The sequence below is a fragment of the Grammomys surdaster genome, unplaced genomic scaffold, assembly GCF_004785775.1.
Source record: "Grammomys surdaster isolate TR1022 unplaced genomic scaffold, NIH_TR_1.0 126219, whole genome shotgun sequence".
In the NCBI taxonomy this organism is placed as follows: Eukaryota; Metazoa; Chordata; class Mammalia; order Rodentia; family Muridae; genus Grammomys; species Grammomys surdaster.
In genome coordinates, this window is record NW_021621022.1 from 5,842,541 (window position 1) to 5,863,349 (window position 20,809).

At 46.5% G+C, this 20,809-nt stretch overlaps 1 protein-coding gene across 2 annotated transcripts in view; it reads right to left on the bottom strand.

Moving 5' to 3' along the window:
- Dpysl2 (dihydropyrimidinase like 2) overlaps positions 1-20,809 on the bottom strand; it is a 105,739-nt gene that overhangs the window by 25,747 nt on the left and 59,183 nt on the right. For both annotated transcript variants that reach the window (XM_028758719.1, XM_028758718.1), the window contains exon 4: positions 2,916-3,080. In XM_028758719.1, the coding sequence (XP_028614552.1) occupies positions 2,916-3,080 (165 nt within the window). The remainder of the gene's footprint in view (positions 1-2,915; positions 3,081-20,809) is intronic.

A 20,809-nucleotide genomic window follows, 5' to 3' on the forward strand; every position in this document is an offset into this window, starting at 1 on the left:
TGTGTGTGTGTGTGTGTGTGTGTGAATGTGCCTGTGCCACAGCATGCTTGTGGAGATCAGAAGACAACTTGTGGGGAGTCAGTTCTCTGCTTCCACCATGTGGATTCTGAGAATCCAATTCAGATCGTCAAGCTTGGCAGCATTACCCGTTGCTCCATCTCAGAGGCCCCATACTGATGGCTTAAAACAAGGTGAAGGCTGAGTGAATCCACTAAACTGCACACTTAGAAGTGACTCAAATTGTATTTCTTGGGCTGGAAGGACAGCTCAGAAGTTAAGAGCACTGGTTGCACTTCCAGAGGATCCAGATTTGGTTCCCAGCACCCACTAGTGGCTCACAACTGTCTATCACTCCAGTCCCAGGGAGATCTAATAGGCCCCTCTGGCTTCTGCAGGCAGCAGGCACCCACATGGTGCACAGACACACATACAAACAAAACACTCATACACATAAAATAAGTGAAAAAGGTTTCTCTCACTTTGAAAAGTAAAAGTACTTTTACATTTCATTTTTAAATGAAAAGATAGTCTAATGCTAAATGCATATCATTTATTACACCTTTTTTCTTAAAAAAAAAAACTTTCTCAAAACAACTCTTTATTCTGACTTTGACAAGAAAATGAATTACCAACTTTTGGCTATAAAAAAACTGTCTTTTCTTTGGCAAGCCATGCTGGGTTTTCAAGAAATATTTTTTAAAAAATAAGAAAAAAAAAATCTATTAGCTTGGCAAGCAGCTGTCCGTCTTGGAGTTCTTGCCTCCCAAGGCACCAGACCAAACATCCCTCTCCAAGAACCATCACAGCTCTAAACAATCGTCTTGAAAACATCAGAGCCTTGGAGCTTAATTCAAGCCACCTGGGGATGCTGGACACAGCCTGAGATAAAGGCCTCTGAGCATCCCAGTTCTTCACTTCATGCCAGGTAACAGTTGCCATGGTAACCCACCTGGCCTGATTTGGGATAGACTGGCCCTAAGAATTGAAAGTTAAAATCCACTGGGGATTCTCAAGGCGTGAGAGTGGTTCTAACTGGAGGTCAAAAATGTCAGAAGTGTGTCTGGAGGCTGTGGACCCTGGTCTGGTTCCTAAATGATTTTAGGGTTACCTCTTAGGGGTGGTGGGGGTTGGGGGAAGTTTAGAGTAACATTGGATGGCCATTAAGGAAAAGTTGTTGCCTCCTCTCCGTGAAAAAAAAAAAAAAAAAAAAAAACGAAATCTATTTCTGGATGGAGAGGAATAGTTGTCACGTCTCTAGAGCGTGAATCACCTGGTCAAGGGACCACCCCTCTGGAAGGCAGGCTCACCTAAGGCCATGCTAAAAAGATGGGAGGAATAATTAGCCTTTAAATGAGGTAGAATGAGGTAGTGTGCTTTCTGTCCTAAATCTCCACTCCCTAGTGTAGCAGGCTCCAGACTCATAGCCCTAAGGCTTCAGACATCTGCCCGATTTTCTCAATTCTCTGGGAAGCATAATAATTCTTCTTCTTCTCCTTCCCCTTCTCCCTCTCCCTCTTCTCCTTCTTTTTCTCCCCGCTGCTGCTGCTGCTGCTGCTGCTGCTGCTGCTGCTGCTGCTGCTTCTCCTTCTCCTTCTCCTTCTCCTTCTCCTTCTCCTTCTCCTTCTTCTTCTTCTTCTTCCTTCTTCTTCTTCTTCTCCTCCTCCTCCTCTTTCTCTTCTTCTCCTTCTCCTTCTCTTCTCCTCCTCCTCCTCCTCCTCCTCCTTCTTCTTCTTCTTCTTCTTTGTCTTCTTCTTCTTCTTCCTCTCCTCTTCTTCTTCTCCTCCTTCTCTTCTCCTTCTCTTCTCCTTTTCCTTCTTCTTCTTCCTTCCCCTTTTTGAATTGAGCTTTCTCTAACACCCTGGCCTTTGCTGCTTCTCCAACTCCCATCCCTGCTCTGTGGCTGCTTGTCTGCCGTGTGGCTGACCTCCTACCAGCTCAACTCTAACAGCATGGTCATTTCTCTTTCTCTTGTCTTTCTCCCTCCCTCCTCCAGGCAATGTACCTGCCATTGGGGTTTTTCTTTTAGACTATGTTAAAATGGTCCTTGAGCTTTGGAAAAAAAAAAAGAATTTTCGGAGTCAAGAGTGTTAGGAAGGTGACTTCCATGTTAGTCCATCTTAGTCCAATGTTCGAAGGGAAAATTTTTAAAATATTAGAATTCAAAGTTTGCATGAGTTGCCAAGGTCACATAGTTAGTCTGTGACAAGCTGGCTTCCCATTCTAGAGCCTTCTGTAGCACCTCCATGAAGGTTTCCCGCATCTGTTCCTATGCCTGGAGATTTGCCTTCTGACTCACAGCATATACTATTTCTCACTCTGAACCTCTAAGAACAAAAAGTAAAACTTCCCCACAAATCAAGACTCTGTGATATCAAAGAGTGACTCCTGGGATCTAATTCATACCTAAACTGAAAAGGGACCAGGAAAACCATGTGGTTCAGCTCCACTCCCTAAGCCCACAGCCCAGACTCCTGTAGATAGTAGTCCTGGGGCACCCCAAGGTAAATGAAGACCCCTCTGGCCTCCCTGTGAACCCTTTTCCCCGATTCCTGGGATTCTTAGAAGTAGAAAAGGCCTTCATGTTGTCTCAGGTTTGAAGACTCATCACCTACTGAGCTAGCCTCATTCTTCCAGATTTGTGTGATAGGTTTGCCTCAAAACTCCAAAGACTAACCCTACTGTTTCTCTGGGCTTTGGAGGACCAATTACTCCTTGATACCAGTCCCTCAAGCCAGTGATCTCTAGGAAGCTGTAAACCAAGAAGGCACCCCAGGAGAAAGTCACACTTTTGTGGTCATAAGGTTTATGCTCCCAGCTGGGCTAGGGCCCCTACAATCAGCATGAGCTGTAGCCCCAAGTGCCTACCCACCCACTTGCTCAAGGAAGGCTTTAGGTTAGAACAAAGCATGACCTACCGTGGTCCTTCACCAGAGCTTCCATCTCCTCCTGGATGCCCTTGTGCCACTCAGTGATGTCCACATGCAGCGAATAGTCACAGCAGGACTTGCTGTCAGCCCACTCCCTCCACTGATCAAAGGCAGCCAATAGGCTTGTCCCGGGCTCAGGAACAACATGGTCAACTAGGAAGAAAAAGACATTTGCCATCCATCATCATAAGAAACTCATAAGCAGGTGCTTACTCACTTGAACCCTGAACTGAGCCACCTGGGTTCCCACTGGAGACAGTGATCTCTCCAACAATGTCTAGGAATGCACTTAAGCCAACTGAGTACCCAACAGGGAGAAACTTGGCACTGGACAGCCGGCAAGTGAAACCACGCATGAACTACTCAGATCCGATTTATCTGAGACCCGGGGCACATTCCAAGGACAATGAGTCCTTACGGACAATGGCAGTGTCAGAGGGCCAGCAAGAGAAGCCAAAACCTTCTTTGTGCTGCTAGCTGTTGTGAGACGCCCCAGTAGACAGCCGGGTTTCAGAGAGGCTGGAGTGGAGCCATGCACGACAGGCCTTTCCAAAACACCCAGCAGACCCACTCACTCCTGGCCACTCAGGTTTCCCCCGTGAAATTCCACTCCATAATTGAAGGACAATCTTTCATCTTAAGAGTTCAAAGCATTTTTAAGATTAGCTTGCTGTAATATTATTACTAAAGTAGGCTGATACTTTGGAAAAACGACCATGAACTCAGGCTGCTCAGTTTATTCCCGGGCTCCAAGTGGTCACGCGCAGTGCCCTTGGGTACATTACTCTGCCGCCCTAAATCTCACTGCTGCCTTTAAAGGGATTGTATTTCCTACAGGCTTTGTTATGAAGATCACACAGACAGAAAGTCTATCAAACTTACATCACTCCTCAACCTAAGCCCTCCAGTGCCTTTCTCTCATGTTGCAGATACTGATTAAAGTCCCCAACAAGCTCTGTGAGATCCTGGCTGACCTCCACAGCACGACCCTGTGCAGTCTCTGCCATGTACTCTATCTGCAGGCCATCTTTCAGTCATTACATCAGGCTATTTCCTCTCACCCCAGGGCCTTTGCACATGCTATTATCTCTCACAGGTTCCCTGGAGGGTTCTTACCCAACTTCCTAGATGACATGAGGTTTTGTGGAACTATTGCAACCTATCTTCTGCACACATGTATACACACACACACAAAAAAAAACACAAAACTTAGTTGTCCAAGGTTCAATAAAACTCATGTAACAATAAGGAAAAAGGTCTCTGGGCACCTAAAGCCAGGAGCTATTTATTCTTCCAAATGAAATATTAGATTTCCTACACTCAGGATCAAAACTTGCAGATGCAACTAAGGTGTGATTGACTTAAGTTGGTTTCATACACATCAGAGACACAGTCATGAGGAACAGCAGTGACCCTTACCTGGCCATTATAAATTACATACATGTATTGAACGTCACACTGCACCCTGTAAGCACACATTATTACTAAATGGCAATTAAAATAAATGTATTTTAAAACATGCTTCTAAGTTCTTTTGGGAGAATTCTTTTTGCACGGCTCACTCACTGGGGTCTTCTCAGACACAGACATAAAGAAGCGGCTCTGTAATGAAAGGGATACATAGCTACCTAGAACATGGTGTCAGCTGATAGCAGCTTTCGGTATCTTAGGGGTATCAAAGAATGTTGCTCACAGATTCTGAGGGTACATCTGAACCCCATTTAAATTTTCAACTGAATGAAAGGTGAGGTTTCCTTCCCTAGAAACTCTGTCAAGACAATTCCAGTTTTTCTCCCTAAACTGTGTTCCCTACTCCACCCCGCTCCCCAACAACAAAAACATCACTTTGTTAGCAGCAAGCACTTAGACTGTCTGTGGCTACAGCCAGCCTCACTCCTCACTCTCCTCCAACCCTCGCTCCCAGGCAGCCACACGGACCTTGTAACACCCTTGATCTGCAACTGCAGCCCCCACGCACATCTGCCCAGGAAGGGCAGACTCAAGCATCTCCCCCGAGGCCAGCTAGATTCGACCCCAACAGATGTCTCCAGTGTCCATTGTACTCTCTGTCCCCAGCATGGTCACCACCCATGACCATTAGGCAGGTTTCTAACTCCTTTGACTCACCCTGTTCCTGCCCATCCCCTGCTCCTTGCTCAGGCAGTGTCCCCTCACTCAAATCCACACCTTCTGCTCTTTACCTGGTACCACATCTCCACCAAGCTCATGAGACCGTCACCATCTTGGGTCTCACTACCATCTGCAACAGGTTCTGAGCAACACACACACATGGGCAGGCACACACACACACACACACACACACACACGGTACAAACATAAGCTCCTCAGAGCAGGGACAGTGTCCAGATACAGAAGAAGCTTAATGTATACCCTGTGTAATCATTCCTTGGCACTCAAACCTCACCTTTCATTCAGGTGAAAATGTAAATGGGGTTCAGGCGTACCCTCAGAATCTGTGAGCCACATTCTTTGACACCCCTAGGATACCAAAATCTGTAGATACTCAAGTTCCTTGCATAGGTTTTGGTATAGTGCGTGCATCTCACTACATCTATCTGTGTCCTTTCGTAGGGAGGTGGAGAATTGATCCTAGGATGCCAGCATGCTACACCTGGGCTCCATTCCAGACCTTCTCTCTATGCCTTGTGCCCTCTCTCTCTATCTTGCCTGCTTGCAGTACCCAGTGCAGTGCCACATAGCACTCCACCTGAGTGGACTTGCTATTAGTACAAATTTTAATTTTTGTATTTTGAAACTTTCCATAAATGTTTTCCAAACTTTTTTTTGTGTGTGGTTTGGCTGAACCCAGAATTAACTAAGTCCACAGATGCAGAATCTTTGGATCCGATGAGTCAACTATGCTCTCCTGGTAACGGGGTCAGCTTTCCCATGCAACCCAGAGGGCTGCTATGAAGCCTGGAGACCCTCCTGCCCCACCCTGCTGGACAAAGAATGTTCCTTCCACCAGACAGAATGGGGCATAAAGGAAAACTGCCTCCTTCAACGCTAACTTTTCTAAAATAGAAATAATTTTGGTAAAGTTAATGTCACATCTACTCAACTCTTACACCAGCCTCACTCAAATCAACCAACTCAATGTGGGACACTTTATTTACATCTTTCTGTTCTGCTTGTATTTTATTCTATTTCCTTATTTATAGTCTATCTCCTCCTTCTAAAGCTTAGAAGTGGCTTTAAAAAGATACGCAAGCCAGTCCTGGCTGACACACCTGTAATCCCAGCATGCAGGTGTTAAAGATAGGAAGAACTTGGCAAGTTTGAGGCCAGCCTGTGCTACACAGTGAGGTCAACCAGAGACACGTAGCGACACCCTGCCTAAAAAAATACAAATGAACAACAGTGAAAGCTTAAAATATAAGAAGATCCCATCAAATGGAAACAAGAGAAGTAGTAGACTAGGAGGAAGGGGGAAAAATGGTGGGCCACAAAATGAAACCAAGATCAAGGCTGCATGTTACATGTTTATATATGTGAAGATGTATATAAATGCATGAGTATTCATATGTACTCATGTGTAGACCTGCATAAATGCTCTGTTAGTATCGTATGCATGCCTGCGTGTTTGCTTCTATGCATGTATGCATCTGTAGATAAACAACATTTTGAAAGCCTAATGCAGCAGCCAGACTTCACGTCAGGCCCACACCCAGGAAGCTTGACATCGAGCCGATCTCCTTCCTTAGGGACCAACGAGCCGAATCATTTCTCAAGAGGACACAGAACGCAGCAATGCTCAGTCTGGGAATAATAGTGCTCAACCCAGGAAGTGTGATGATTATTTTAAGTATCTTAATATTGAACTGGATAGTAATTTAAACCTACACGGTGAATGTTTGATTTGCCTATATCAGGGACTAAAGACTAAGCTCTGCCCCTAGACTGGTTCTTTTTGTATCCTGTCAGTAGAAAAACAAAATTGCTTTGAGATACTCTTCTTTAAGACTTATTTTCAGTTTATGTATATGGTGTTTTGCCTTCCATAGAAGTCTGTTTACCACGTGTGAGCCCACAGAGGCCAGAAGAGAGCACTGGACCCCCTGGGATTTGAGCTACAGGTGGCTGTGAGTCGTCTTGTGGGTGCTGAGAACCAAACATAGGTTCTCTAGAAGATTGTTAACCACTGAGTCATCTCTCCAACCCCCATGATACCCTTCAAGATCCTATGTGTGATGGTGTGGATACGCTCGGCCCAGGAAGGGGCACTATTAGAAGGTGTGCCCCTGTTGGAATAGGTGTGTCACTGTGGGTATGGGCTTTAAGATCCTCGTCCTAGCTGCCTGGAAGTCAGTCTTCCACTAGCAGCCTTCAGATGAAGATGTAGAACTCTCAGCTCCTCCTGCACCATGCCTGCCTAGATGCTGCCATGTTCCCACCTTGATGATACTGGACTGAATCTCTGAACCTGTAGGCCTGCCCCAATTTAATGTTGTCCTTATAAGAGTTGCCTTGACCATGGTGTCTGTTGACAGCAGTAAAACCCTAACTAAGACACTATGTTTTAAGAGTTGGTGGTAAAAGTTCGTGACCATTAAACACATGCATATTCACATCCCCCAGTGCTGAACATCAAACCTAGTGTCTCTTGCATGGCGGGCAAGACCTCTATGAGCAATTGAACCACATGGTTGGGCCTCCACTTTTTTTTTTTTTTTTTTGAGAGAAAAACGTTTCTTTCAACAGCCCACTTCTTTCCACAAGATCTGTCTGCTTTCTTTCTCTACCTAAGGAAGCTGAGAGTCCTATGTAGGGTGCTCTACGCAGGGTGCTTGCTCCTCAGAGCAGCTCAAGCAAGGAGCCTGTTGTGGTTCAGCCTCCACTCACCCTTCCACAAGGCAGTAGTAACAAAGGCCAGGGACACCTTCAGACCAGTAACAGGACCCACAAAGGGACTCAGACAATGTGACGCCATGCCTCTCCATCCTCAAGGAACAGGAGAAGAGCCTTGGGTGTATACACCCATTCATGGTCTCACCCCTTGCCCCTGTCCTGAGATCATGGGTCCAGGCAGCGACCTGGGGAAAGGAGTTTCTGATAAGCAGCCCTTGTAAATCTGGCTGAGTGTAGACTGTTTTTCCATTCACCTCTCCTTCCACTTCCACCCACTCAGGCCTGTGAGGGGCCTGTTCACCACACAACGGTAATGCCATCTTCAAAGAACACCCAGGGTTCCTGGCTACAAGGCTAGGACCTCCCTCTGTCCACATCCCATGCTAGGACCTGATTAGGGAGCCACGTGATATCCAGCACTTCTGAGAGACAAACATGATTTCTCTAAGCTAATGACACTTGCAAACATGTCCCCGAAAGGCCTGCCTGAGCTTTCCCACCATTCTCCTCCCATGGAAGGTCTCCAGGGAAGAGCTGTTTCTCGGGAACAGGGCAGGAGGTCGGGATCATTTCCGGAGGGAGCGAGGGTCCTTACTGAGGATGCAATCCAGAAAAAAATCACTCACAGATCATCTGTATGATGACCCTCCTGGGCTAGCTGGCCCTGTGAGGAAGGCATAGCCAACCACCAGCAGCCAGCAATAGCAAGGGAGTGAACATTAGGGTCAAAGCACCCCCAAGACATGGGCCTCCTTCCTCTGGTAGCCTTCCTTGCTGTTGTTTTTTTGGGATTTCCTGGCTTCATCTACTAAACAGGCACAACTCCCCTCCGTGCAGGGCTGAGGAGGGAACATATGGGGAAAGTATCTGTGAAATGCCTTGCATACACTGGCTTTTCCTCCCACCTTAGAGCATTGCCAGAGAGTCCATAGGTAGCCATTCACCTGCTGTATGGTGAGCTAAGAGCATGCCTGGAACCGTCGCCCGAATCTGGACATGCTTTCAATGACAATCCCAGGATTTCCAGAGAATGACGGACTACAAGTTGTCAGTCCTTAATTCTGAAAGACCTAAATCCACTCCCAAATCTGAAATATCATGACGTGGATGGAAAGTTCCACACTGATCTCATATTGCAGGCATGTTAACGAACTGTACAGAAACGCTTTCAGGGGCCAGGGAAGGAGCTTGGTTGGTAGAAGGCTTTCCTCACATGCCCATGCCCCAGCACTGAAAAAATTAGGTCCATAAACCCAGAATTTAGGAGGTAGAGGAAGCTGATGGATCAAAGTAAGTTGGAAGCCAGCTGGGGATACAGGATACATGAGACTGTGTCTCCAAAAAAAAAAAAAAAAGTCTTTGTACTTTATATAAAGTCAATAATAAACATTACATGGGAATTTCATGTTTAGACCTGGGCCTCATCTTCAAGCTAACTCATTATGCATATCCAAATACCCTACTCTGAAATTTGCAACTCTTCTGGTCTCAAGCACTTCAGATAAAGGGTGCTGGCCCTGTGTTATCGCCTGTACTATTTCCATAAAAACCTTCAAAGGATCCTACTTCTTTCTGGGAGCTTAACTGAGATATAACACAGTTAGGGCCATAGCTCGATATTTTTAGCATATCCACATTTCTATACAAGCATCGCCACATCTAATTTTAAAACACCTCCCCACAAAACCAGCAAAAGAAGCACTAGCAGTCCCTCCCCATCCCTTCCTTCTCATTAGCCTCAGTCCAAAGCAACCACTAATCTAATCCCTGTCACTTCACACAAAGCAGAAGTGTACACAGTGTGGTCCTCCGTGTCTCCTCTGCTGCTTCCACTCATCCCGAAGCTTCCCAGGGCAGCCACTGCAGCATGAGCCAGCACTTTACCCCTCTCTAGGACCTGCAGAGGCTCTGCTATCCCATACTTAATGCTTCTGGGACGTGAGCAAAATCTTAAAGGCACAAAGAAATAAATGGCAACTTGAAAACCCTGAATACAAAATCCCTTTGGAATTTGCAGTATCTCAAAGACTCAAAAATTTTAACCTTTTCTAAAAGAAAAAAAAAAGTTGCTGTAGGCTCAAATGCAGTTTTTATTTGTGTATTATGTGGTGGTAGTATGTGTTCACATGTATATACTGGTGAGTGTGCATTCTTGTATACATACAGATTGAGGTCAGAGGCTACCATCAGATGTCTTGCTCAATCACTTCTCACTGAGGTAGGCTCTTCCACTTGAACCCAGAACTCACCAGTTTGGCTAGTGTAGCCAGCCAGCTTTGGGGATTCAGTTTTCACCTCCCAGGTGCTGGGATTAAGGGTGGGCCACCATGATCACCTAACATTTACATGGATGCTGGGAACCCATACTCTTACATGACAAGTGCTTTACCCACTGGGCCATCTCCCCCCAAACCTCCACATGCAGTTTTAAAAAAAATTGTGCAGAAAGATGACTCACACCCTTCACCCAACATCCACGTCTGCACGGTTCTCTGGCTTCCATTCCCATTTCTGACAGGTACTCAAGAGGCGGTCTGAGGAGCTAAACAGTGGGCCACTACTGGGGCTCCTTACCTCCTCCCCTCTCCCCTGACCTTCATCTGCCTTCAGTCTCCCTCAGAGCCTGTCTTGGTTCTAGCACTTGCCAGACAATGGAGCTGAGGGATGGCTCCCACTTCAGTATCAGGCAAAATCCACCCCATCTCCCCATAAACACCTTAAATGGGAGACACTGGCGATAGTCCCAGGCACACAAAGGGAGCTCCCTGTCACAAGACACATAGAGCAGCCTGCCTCTGGAGTCCACCCACCCATGCCTCCTCATGGGCTGTGCCTGGTGGAAGGAAGTGACCCATTCCTTCCAAGCTGTAGGAAAATGACTCTAGGAGACCAACCAAAGATGGAAGTTGGGAACATGGGAGAAAGACGGTCAGCATTGTCAACTTGGTGATTTCCAATGCTAAAGCCCTCAGAAAGGCACCTCCAGCCTTTGCTCCTATCCCAAGTGAGAATGCATGCTCACAGCACCTGATTTAGGAAACACCCGCTGTCCTCTCCAGCAATCACCAATGGTGAGGAGGGGACAATGAACCTGTTACAGTGTGACACCTCAGCTTGTATTTATTGTACAGCAATCCTATCAACTCATGGGCATCCTCCTGTCTGAGCACATCACAAAGTGACATCATGTACCTTCCCCTGATTGATACTCAATGTAGGCAGGTGGGGTGGGTATATGACCCTCCAGTCACAGCTAGGGGGCACGCAGCCCCCACCCCCGTTGCCTATCTGCTATAGTAATTTGAATGAGAAATGCCCCCTAGAAGCCCTGGTATTTGCACACTTGGTCCTTAGTTGGTGTCATTGCTTCGGAAAGTTTGGAACTAGGAGATATGGCCTAGCTGAGGGACGTGGATCACTTTAACAGTTCTTAGCCTCACTCCATTTATAGCCCTCTCTGCTTCCTGTATGTGGGTGGAGATGTGATCTCTCCCTCTGCCTCCCGGCCCAGCATCCTGCTGCCATGCCTCTCCCCTACCCCCAGCCCCCACCATTATGGACTCAGTTTCTGAACCGTAAGCCAAAATAAATTCTTCCTTCAGTAAGCTGCTTTGGTCATGGGGGGTTATCATACAACAGAATGGTAAGCCATGCAAACTGGGGGTGTGAAGCAGCCCGCCTTCCTCCAGCCTCCAGCAACAAGCATCTGTGCTGTAGAGTGGCTGCCTATTCCTACACCCTTGTGTGCCTTCAAGCACATGCAGGTTCACTGAAGCACGAAGCTCTAGATGGAACCCCAGGGTCAAAAGGCAAATACCCCCTTGTGTGGGTGAACGTTAATCCGGAGGCATCCTGATAAGAGGGGAGACATCACGATAAGAGTGTCAAATGTCAGCCCCACATAACCCCTTCCTCTGTGCAGCTCACCCACGTTCCTGGTAACCTAGATAAAAGCCAAGCTGATGAAATCGGTGGGCTGTCATAAAGGGTCATTTATAACATGCAAATCCCTTAAAGAGTGACGAGCCAATGATGAACAGTAATTCCCTGACTCATCAAAAGCAGATGGAGAGGGGGTGCGAGAAGGCATGGAGGGGGTGAGAGCCCTTAGACCATCAGCAGTCAGCAGGAAGTTAGGGTCCAAGGAGCAGGTCCACTAGACCCAACTACCAGGCATGGGCCAAGCACGGGAGGAGAAGGCCCAGAATGACCCTCTCACTACAAACAGCTTTACTGGCTTTCTAGGGCTTGGTGGCTTTTGAGCTCATTCACTCGCCAAGGTTGATCATGGTTTGGGCAATATCTGAAAGTTTTATCAAACCATGAGCCATGTGGCAGTCTGAATGGCAATGCCCCCAAATAGGTTCATATGTTTATTTTGAATGCTTGATCTGCAATTGGTGGAACTGTTTGGGAAGGATTGTTGTGGCCTGTTGGAAGAAGTGTGTCACCGAAGGGATGGGCTTTAAGGTTTCAAAAGTCACGCCATCCCCAGTTAGTACTTGAGCTCCCTCCCTCTCTGGCTGCCTCATGGTTGTGGATCAGATGTAAGCTCTCAGTGCTGCTCCGGTGACTGCCTGCCTGCTCCCACGCTCCCCACCATGATGACAAATGACTAACCCACTGACACTGTAAGCAAGCCTTCTATTAAGTGCTTTCTTTTATAAGACACTTCGGCCATGGTGTCTCTTCACAGCAGGAGAACTGTGACTAAGGCAAGCCACATGGCTGGGGAGATGGACCAGTGGGCAAAGTCGGCAATATGCTTACTGTACAGTACGAGGGCTGGAGTCTAGCTTCCGGCACTCACTAAAATGCAAGCATGTAGCGTAACCCCAGTACAGCAGCAAGCATGTCCCTGTGATGACGTGCTGACCAGCGTGTCTAGTTAAAACAGTGAATTCCAGGTTCAGTGAGAAACCACTTCATGAAACAAAGTGGAGGAAATAGAGAAGCCATTTGTTATCAACCCCTGGCCTCTGTGCACATACAAAGGTGAACACACACATACCAAAAACCTTGAGCCCTAACAATGCATCTGCAGAAGCCCAGGTTAACCAACAGAGGGCCTTCAAAGACTAAGACGTCATACACAAGACTGTTACCACATAACCAAGAAGCCAACTGATATATGCTAGCCGGGCAGACTCTACCTGGAGAGATTTTGCAATTAAAATCAGGATGTCAAAAGTTTGCTAGGACCACCTACCACCTTCTGGACAAAGAATCTAGGTTCTGGGCAAGCTTTAAAAGTCACATAATCAGAGCTGTCAAGATGGCTCAGTGGATGGAAGTGCCTGCCCTCAAGCCTAATGAATGACCTGAGGTTTGCTGTCTAGAACCACATGGTAGAAGGAGAGAAAGAAGGAGCTCCTGCAGGTTATCCTCCGACCTCCACATTATGGCACTCCCTCACCCGTGCGTGCACACACCCCCAAACACTAAATAAATATGTGTGTGCATTTTTTAAAAAGAATAATAATTTTTAAAGACGAATACCCAGATGGATCAGCTTTGGAGTTTAACTCAGGTCTGAACCCTAAATCTCTTTTTTTCTTTTTCATCATAATAGAGGAAAAGGTTACCCATAATACTACCATCTTATTAATAACTACTTGTAATAATCATGCAGATATATATATTTAATGAGGGGTAGACACATGCTCCCTGTTACTTGTGTGGAGCTTCACTTTATCATAAGAGCATGCTGGGCTACCATCTTCTTGGTCCATCTTGTGATGAAAGTCATCCTTGGGGATGTCTGTCCATTTTACCATTTCCCTGAGAAACATTTCCCTGTGGCTCTTTCCACATCCCTGTAATGATGTACAATGTTCTTAAGAACACGCTCATGTTCCTAACAGGTCCCCTACTTCGAAGTCCTCCCTGGAGAGGATGCTGAAGTCAGCATGGACGGATAGACTAAAGCTCTCAACCCAGATGATCAAAATGGCTTCACTCTGCCACCAGCAGCTCATGGAAACGTGATTCCAGGTAACACGTGACTTGGTTAACATGTCTGCTATTGAGAGGGGCAAACACAACACCCCTTCACCCTTCCTGGATGCCTTTGTTTCAGAAAAACTGGCCATTTTTCAAGACCCATCTAGGAGGACGGAGGAACCCATGGAGGGTCTAGTAGACCATGCTGTACAGACAGACCCCCAATCTCATGAAGCCTGGACCAGTGGCCACTTTTTCCGTTTTAATTCTAACTTCTGTTCACTCCTCCTTCAGCTACCGACCTGAATCCAGGGCAATTCCCAGCTAACACTGACATTAGGTGTACACAATGGAGGCTACATGGTAGGGCATCCCAGGCCAGAGGAGTTCCCAGCACTGAAAAAAGCTGTGTCCACTCTCTACTCCGTGTTCATGTCACAGCACAGACAATTCACAGAAAATACCATGCCTGCAGCAGGATGACACAACCGTGGCCTGTGGGAGAAGCAAGGAGAGCCAAAGGTGAACAGACAGCCTAGCCAAACCCGTTCACTGGCAATGCTGCAGGCTCCAAACTGCGTAGGATTTCTCCAAGAAATGTTGAAGTCACTGGCTGAGGGAGGGGTGAAGTTCCTGTTTCCTGTCATTAGACAAGCACTCTGGATCAGACTCGGAACAAAAGCCACATTGACAGCAGCTCACATCCCCTCTTAAGAGGGAGAAACACACTCTGACTCCAAAGGGTGTGTCAAGCCTGGAATTCCTCTAGCTCTTGAGAAGTGACTGCCCAGCCTTGCCAGCCCCCTGCTCTAAGAAACACTGCAAACCTCAAGTTCACCAGCACTCACATCCTCAGTCAGACCACGGGGACTCACTCATCTGAAAAGATAGAATGAAATATTTGCTCATTCAAATGTCTGGGGACCAGTGCTCTAACTGTCCACTCTGAGCTTGCAGGAAACAGGGACATGACAAGTCACAGGTCTGGCCTTGAATCCTGACGCTACCACTGATGAGGTCCAGAAAGCTGGGTAAGTTATTTAACTCCTCAGTGCCTCAACTTCCCCATCTGCAAAAGAAGCACAGCAAGAGTGTCTAGGTGGGAAACAAACCACAGTGCCTGGGTTTGCAGCCTAGCACCACTTCTCTCACTGGTTGTAGAACCCCAGGGTCCTTGACCCTCTCTGGACCTCAGTTTTCTTATCTGTAAAATAGACATTATTCTAATTACTACACATAAGGCTATTGTGAAATAGCATGTAACACGGGAGAATAGGAAGCTGTTTCACGGGATTCCCAGCCAGTGCTGTGGTCTCTAAAGCATAGAGCTCCTTCTGGGGAGACCAGCCACACAGCCAGCAGCAAGGAAGGGATGAGAATGAGGGTGGCCTCAAGCAGGGAGTTTCATCGAGGAAGAACAGGACAGGGCGTGGGGAGGAACTGGATAAAGGCTGTCTGAGGGAAGGCCAAGGCCACAGCACCACAAGAAAGGCTTGGAGGTATGAATCATCCCCTCAGAGGAGCAGGCTTCTGCAGAAACAGACCAAAACCCAAGGAACTAGACGAAGCTGTGCTATTTACGGGGCAAGCGGGTAAAATCCTCTAAGGGCTGTCGGAAAAGGAGACTTCTCACTTCCTGCGGAAATCCCCTGCACTACCCACCACCACCCGTACCTACCAGCTCAGGGACACCAGGATACAAAACAAAGCAAACAAAACAAAACAAAAAAATCCCTGTATGGGAAGTGTTAGGATCAGGTAAACTCACTTCCCAATGTTAAGAGGACTCAGATGTGGGGAAAGCTGCCAATCAGGGCAGATAACAAACTGGCCTCATTAGCAGGGCTCTCTGTCATGCCAATAAAAAACAAAGCAACCTGATCCCAGAGCTTCCTAGAGATCTCCCCATCATCAGTCCCACCCACAGCAGGCTGACAGCGCTGGAGCAGTGCTTACTTTCAAACTCCCTAGGGACACAGGAAGCCCAGGCTGGCTGGATGCCTGGCTCTTTCCCTTTCCCATGTGTATATATGCACATAGGTGCATGCGTGGGTGCATGAGTGTGTGTGTGTGTGTGTGTGTGTGTGTGTGTGTGTGTGTGTGTGTATTCTCATGGCCATGAGTGAATACATATGTATGCATATGGAAGTTCATGAATGCACGTAAGGCCTGTGTTTGAGCGACAAAGAGGCCCTTTAGGCTGCTTAAGGGAACTAGAAGACACTTCCCAATTTTCACCACAGTCTTCTAGAAATAAATTCCAGACGATGAGCAAATTACAGAAAGAATCAAGATACATGATAAATCTGGGGACAGAGGACAACCTAAAGATTTTCCACATGAGGCTAGGTCAACTCTCCCTGGCCAGATTGAGCTGTGAGCACTAACAACCATGAGCACGGTGACAGGGGGTGGGCCACTGTCTGGGCTGGCCAGATGAGGTGGCTGGAGAAATATGTCATTCATGACACTTCCTCTGTTTGTCTCAGTTTTCAGTTGCCCTGGGCTACAGAACCACAGAGTTGGTGCAGTCTTGCCAGAAATAAGAGATTATGGGGCAGGATGGAACATCATAAGAAAAAGAAGAACGAAGGAAAGGAAAGGAAAGGAAAGGAAAGGAAAGGAAAGGAAAGGAAAGGAAAGGAAAGGAAAGGAAAGGAAAGGAAAGGAGAAGGAGAAGGAGAAGGAGAAGGAGAAGGAGAAGGAGAAGGAGAAGGAGAAGGAGAAGGAGAAGGAGAAGGAGAAGGAGGAGAAGGAGAAGGAGGAGAAGGAAGGGGAGGGGAGGGGAAGGGAGGGGAGGGGATGGAAAGAAAGAAAGGAAGGAGGGAAGGAAGAGAGAGAGAGAGAGAGAGAGAAGCAGACCAGCCATGTGCTATAAAGCTTCTATGTACAAAGAATGGGATTACCTAGTTTTCATTGCAGAGGTTCCTTGTCAGGAAGACAATGCAAGGATACGCTTGAGGATTCAGACTTCCCCTTAGCAGGGACTAACGGTAACACACACATTTACTTATGCAAAGCTGTGTCAGAATACTCCCAGAAGCCCAAAGGCCACAGACAATAACAGGAAAGAACAATGTGCCAATCAAGGAGAAGGGTCATGTTTACATGTCCCTTGATGTCCACACAGAAACACAGCAGCCTTATGACAGTCATTCGTCTGTGAAAATATGGATTGAAACAAATAGTACTGTGCTCACACCTATACGTGAGGACATAGTTTATGGGTAATGCATGACTGCCATAGAGAAAGGAGCACTTAGTTCAAATACTAACCGCAGTGTACAGAGGACCCCATCAGTACACGGGCAAGCATCCCATCCTTATACAAAAGCTGCTGGGCGGCTGGCTCTCTGTACAGTCAGGAATAGATCAACTTTCTGGGCTTGGAGCTAAACTAAGAAACAAACAAAGAAGCTGGCCTCCACTGTTTGTTCCAACATTGCACAATGCCTCTTACATCCCCTCCAAATGAAGTCCAGCAGGGAAGGAAGACTCGGTGAGGTCATGTGTTGACTGGGCTCAATTTAAAGCCAAAAGGAGGGGGGAGGGGAGGGGTGTTTTCTTCCTAGGAATCTGGACTGCATTCAAAAGTACAGCACAAACCATATCACAGCCTCACTGGAGCCTGACACAGCCACTGCACTGGCCAGTGTCTCCCTTTTCCACTGGGGATGACAGTTCAATGGGAGTGTTTTGTCCCCAGTTGGTTAGAAAGACTGAATAGGAGCCAATCTGGACAGTGCCTGATAATGCTGGTGAAGACTGATAAGGGGCCTGGGCTTAGGTAGCATCCCGGTGACACCCGCCAGCACCCATCACACATAAATGCAAGTGCGCTGCTAATAATACAGGCTCAAAATATGTCCTCCCGGTTTTCAGCAATGACAGGGCAACCCAGATGCGAAGCACAGCTCCCAAAGCAAAAGTCCCTGAAAACTGAAAACTTGGGGAACCATAAACGCAATTCACCCAACCAGCCGAGGAAAATACTCAGTGGTCTTTTATTTTAACAAATATCTAGATCATGCTTCTTCCCCATCCATACACATAAAGTTTAAATATAGTGTTAAAATAGTATAGTACATAAATTGTTCATCACTAAGGCTCTCTCTCTTTAAAATGAAGGGGGAGGGAATCCATTAGGCACAGTGCTGTTTGCCTATAGTCCTAGAATTCAGAAAGTGAGACAGAAGCTCTCGTGAGCCTATGAGTTGAAGACTACTCTAGGCAACCGGAAGAGATAAGACAGCAAACAAATAAAATGAAAACTAGCTAATTAGGGCTGGTAAGATGGCTCAGCAGGTAAAGACACTTGCTGCGCAGCCTAATGGCTATTCAGTCCCCAGGTCCACATAGTAGAAAGAGAGAATCAACTCCTTCAAGTTTTCCTCTGACCTCCATATACATGCTATGAAGTACACACACACACACACACACACACACACACACACGCATGCACTCACGCTCTCACACACAAATAAATGCAATTTATATTTTTAATTAAATTTAAATTAGTATAAGTAAAGTAAAATTTATGGTAAAGGGAGTTTGGGTTTGTAATTACTTGGTAATTATGCTTAACTGGTACAAGGTCTTGGGTTCAAAGCCCATGACCCAAAAGAAAAAGCAACATCTAGCTGGTCACACAGACCAGACTGTCTCCCATGGATACACTGTGAAGACATTCACATGAGGAACAGTTTTCCACAGAAGTCTGTAATGACTACACACTGCCTTTTCCTAGAGAGGGAGTTACATTCTTTACTTAACCAGTCACTTTGGTCATCGTGGTTGACTTGATACAATGAGTAACATTGTTTTTCTATTTTAACTATGACCATTTTGTAGTTTGTTTTAGTATCTACCCTGTTGTGATCTCCTGTCTGTCTTTATCATGACCTTTTAGAATATTCTCGTCTCTTACCATCTATTTTTAATCTCCCTCCTGACCTTCAGATTCGCACGCACACACGTGCACCTTTTGAGATTTCTTTTAAGGTTTTTATCTTTAATTGTGCGCATGCTTGCGTGCATGCGTTTCCACCTGTCTGGAGCAGGTAGCGTACCTGCACATGAGCGATGGTGCAGAGAAGGTATTTGATGCCCTGGAGTTGCATGCAGATAAGAACCACCAGAAGAATCTTTCTTTACAACATGCCATTTTTCTATGAATGATGCATCTCTTTTCACTTACTAAACTTTTCTCTTAGGTAGCATATGTAGTATTATGTCCCTAAAATCTTTAATTTTGCATTGTTACTGTAAAAAGGATATTTAAATTATATTTTCCCCTTGGTTATGTATGGCTTATTATAGAAGCTTTTAGCCTTAGGACATACTTTCCAACTAATCACTTCAATAAACTCCTCTTCCTAGCAAATATTTTCACCCATCGGTCCCTTTGACTATTTAAGGACTGCATTGAAAAAATACCTCAAGAACTGTATTTTCTTTGTCTGTGCAGGTAGCGTTCCTGGAGTGACCCTGACTTCCAATAATCCACCTGTTTTCTGTGTACTACCTTGAACTTGTCACAGCAGGGTTAGCAAAAAAACCCAAGTTGTCAACTGAGCAGGTACATGTCTATAATCCTAGCACTGGGGGCGAGGGTCGGAGCACACACACAGCACAGGTGAACTCTCACATATGCAGAAAGAAGAAAGCCAGGTACAAAAGCACCAGGATTATGATTCTACTTACATAAAGTCCCCATAATAAGCAAATCCGTACAGACAGAAAATGCCCTCACGGTTTTCACATGTGGGATGCCACAGGCGACCTCAGCCCTGGCTTAAGGCCAAGCCACCTTTCTTCAGTGCACCACCCAAGAAACGACTGTAACAAAGACAACCTAAGTCTGGCATCCAGCTCACTACATCCTTAAGGGACAGAATGACACGGGTGTCACAGTTGGTACTTATAAGGACTTTCTCCTATGATCTGGGAGAGCTGATTCTCTCCTGAGCTGGAGGCTGTGTCCCACAGAAGAGATGTCCCACCAGGGGGGTGAAGGAGGTGGCACTCAGGCTGCCCTGCCTCGGGAAACACAGAGCTCAGCAAAGCAAATCCCATTCTCAAAAGAAACAGGAAAGCTGTCTCTTTAGATGCTGGGAGTGGGGACATTGCTGTGACTTTGAACTACAGAGCTCCCCAAAGTGAATGTGTTTACATTTTCTTCCTAGATTCTAATGCCGATGGTGTGTCAGTGGCAGGGGCTTCAGGAAGTGGCTAGACTAGAGGAGGTTATAAGGATGGGCCCCCATGACGGCATTAGTAATCTTGTAAGAAGAGGAAGAGAGGCCAAGTCTGACCACATCACGCCATGTAGCACCTCCCTCTGGTCACTTTGCCCTAGCCCCACTACCCTTTCTAAATGCCATCACCATGTTCCTGGACTTCCTAGACTCTCACCAAGGAGCCCCAAACCCTCTGTTCTTTATAAATGACCTAGTCTGTGCTATTTAGTTAGAGCCAGAGAAAGTGGCAGAACACAAGAAGTCTCCAGTAGCCACGGCTGAATGCTCTTAACAAGAGAGAAAAATCAGGTGACAATAAGAATGTGTCTCTGGAACAATCAGAACAAAAGCCACTTCAGGGCAGCGAGGAGCACTTTCAGCACAAGGAATGGGTGGTAAACCAATTCTCAACAACGCAGAAGTCAGTTCACAAAACAAATTTAGCCCCCAAATCGCCAGTGAGTCAGACATTCTTACAAACCAGTTGGGCTGTCAGAAGGGAAGCTGAAGGGCTGCCTCCATCCACCTCTGTAACTCACCCCACCTCATGCCCAGTTCTGTCTAATCTACCACACCCTGAACCCTCTCCCATATGCCAGGAGGCATGAAGAGCCTCCAACAAGCAAGGAAAGCTAGGCAGGCGTGAGGCGCTTCCTGCTGGAGTTAATAAGCAGCAGTCTATCCCAGAACTAAGGTCTCCTGATTCCCTTCAAGAAGATGCGACCTTGAGAGATGGAGGCCTCAAATTCTTTCCACTGTACCTCATGTTTCCTTAGTGAATCCCTGAGATAGCTACTCAAGGGAAAAAACAATGCTGAGAGCAACAGCCCC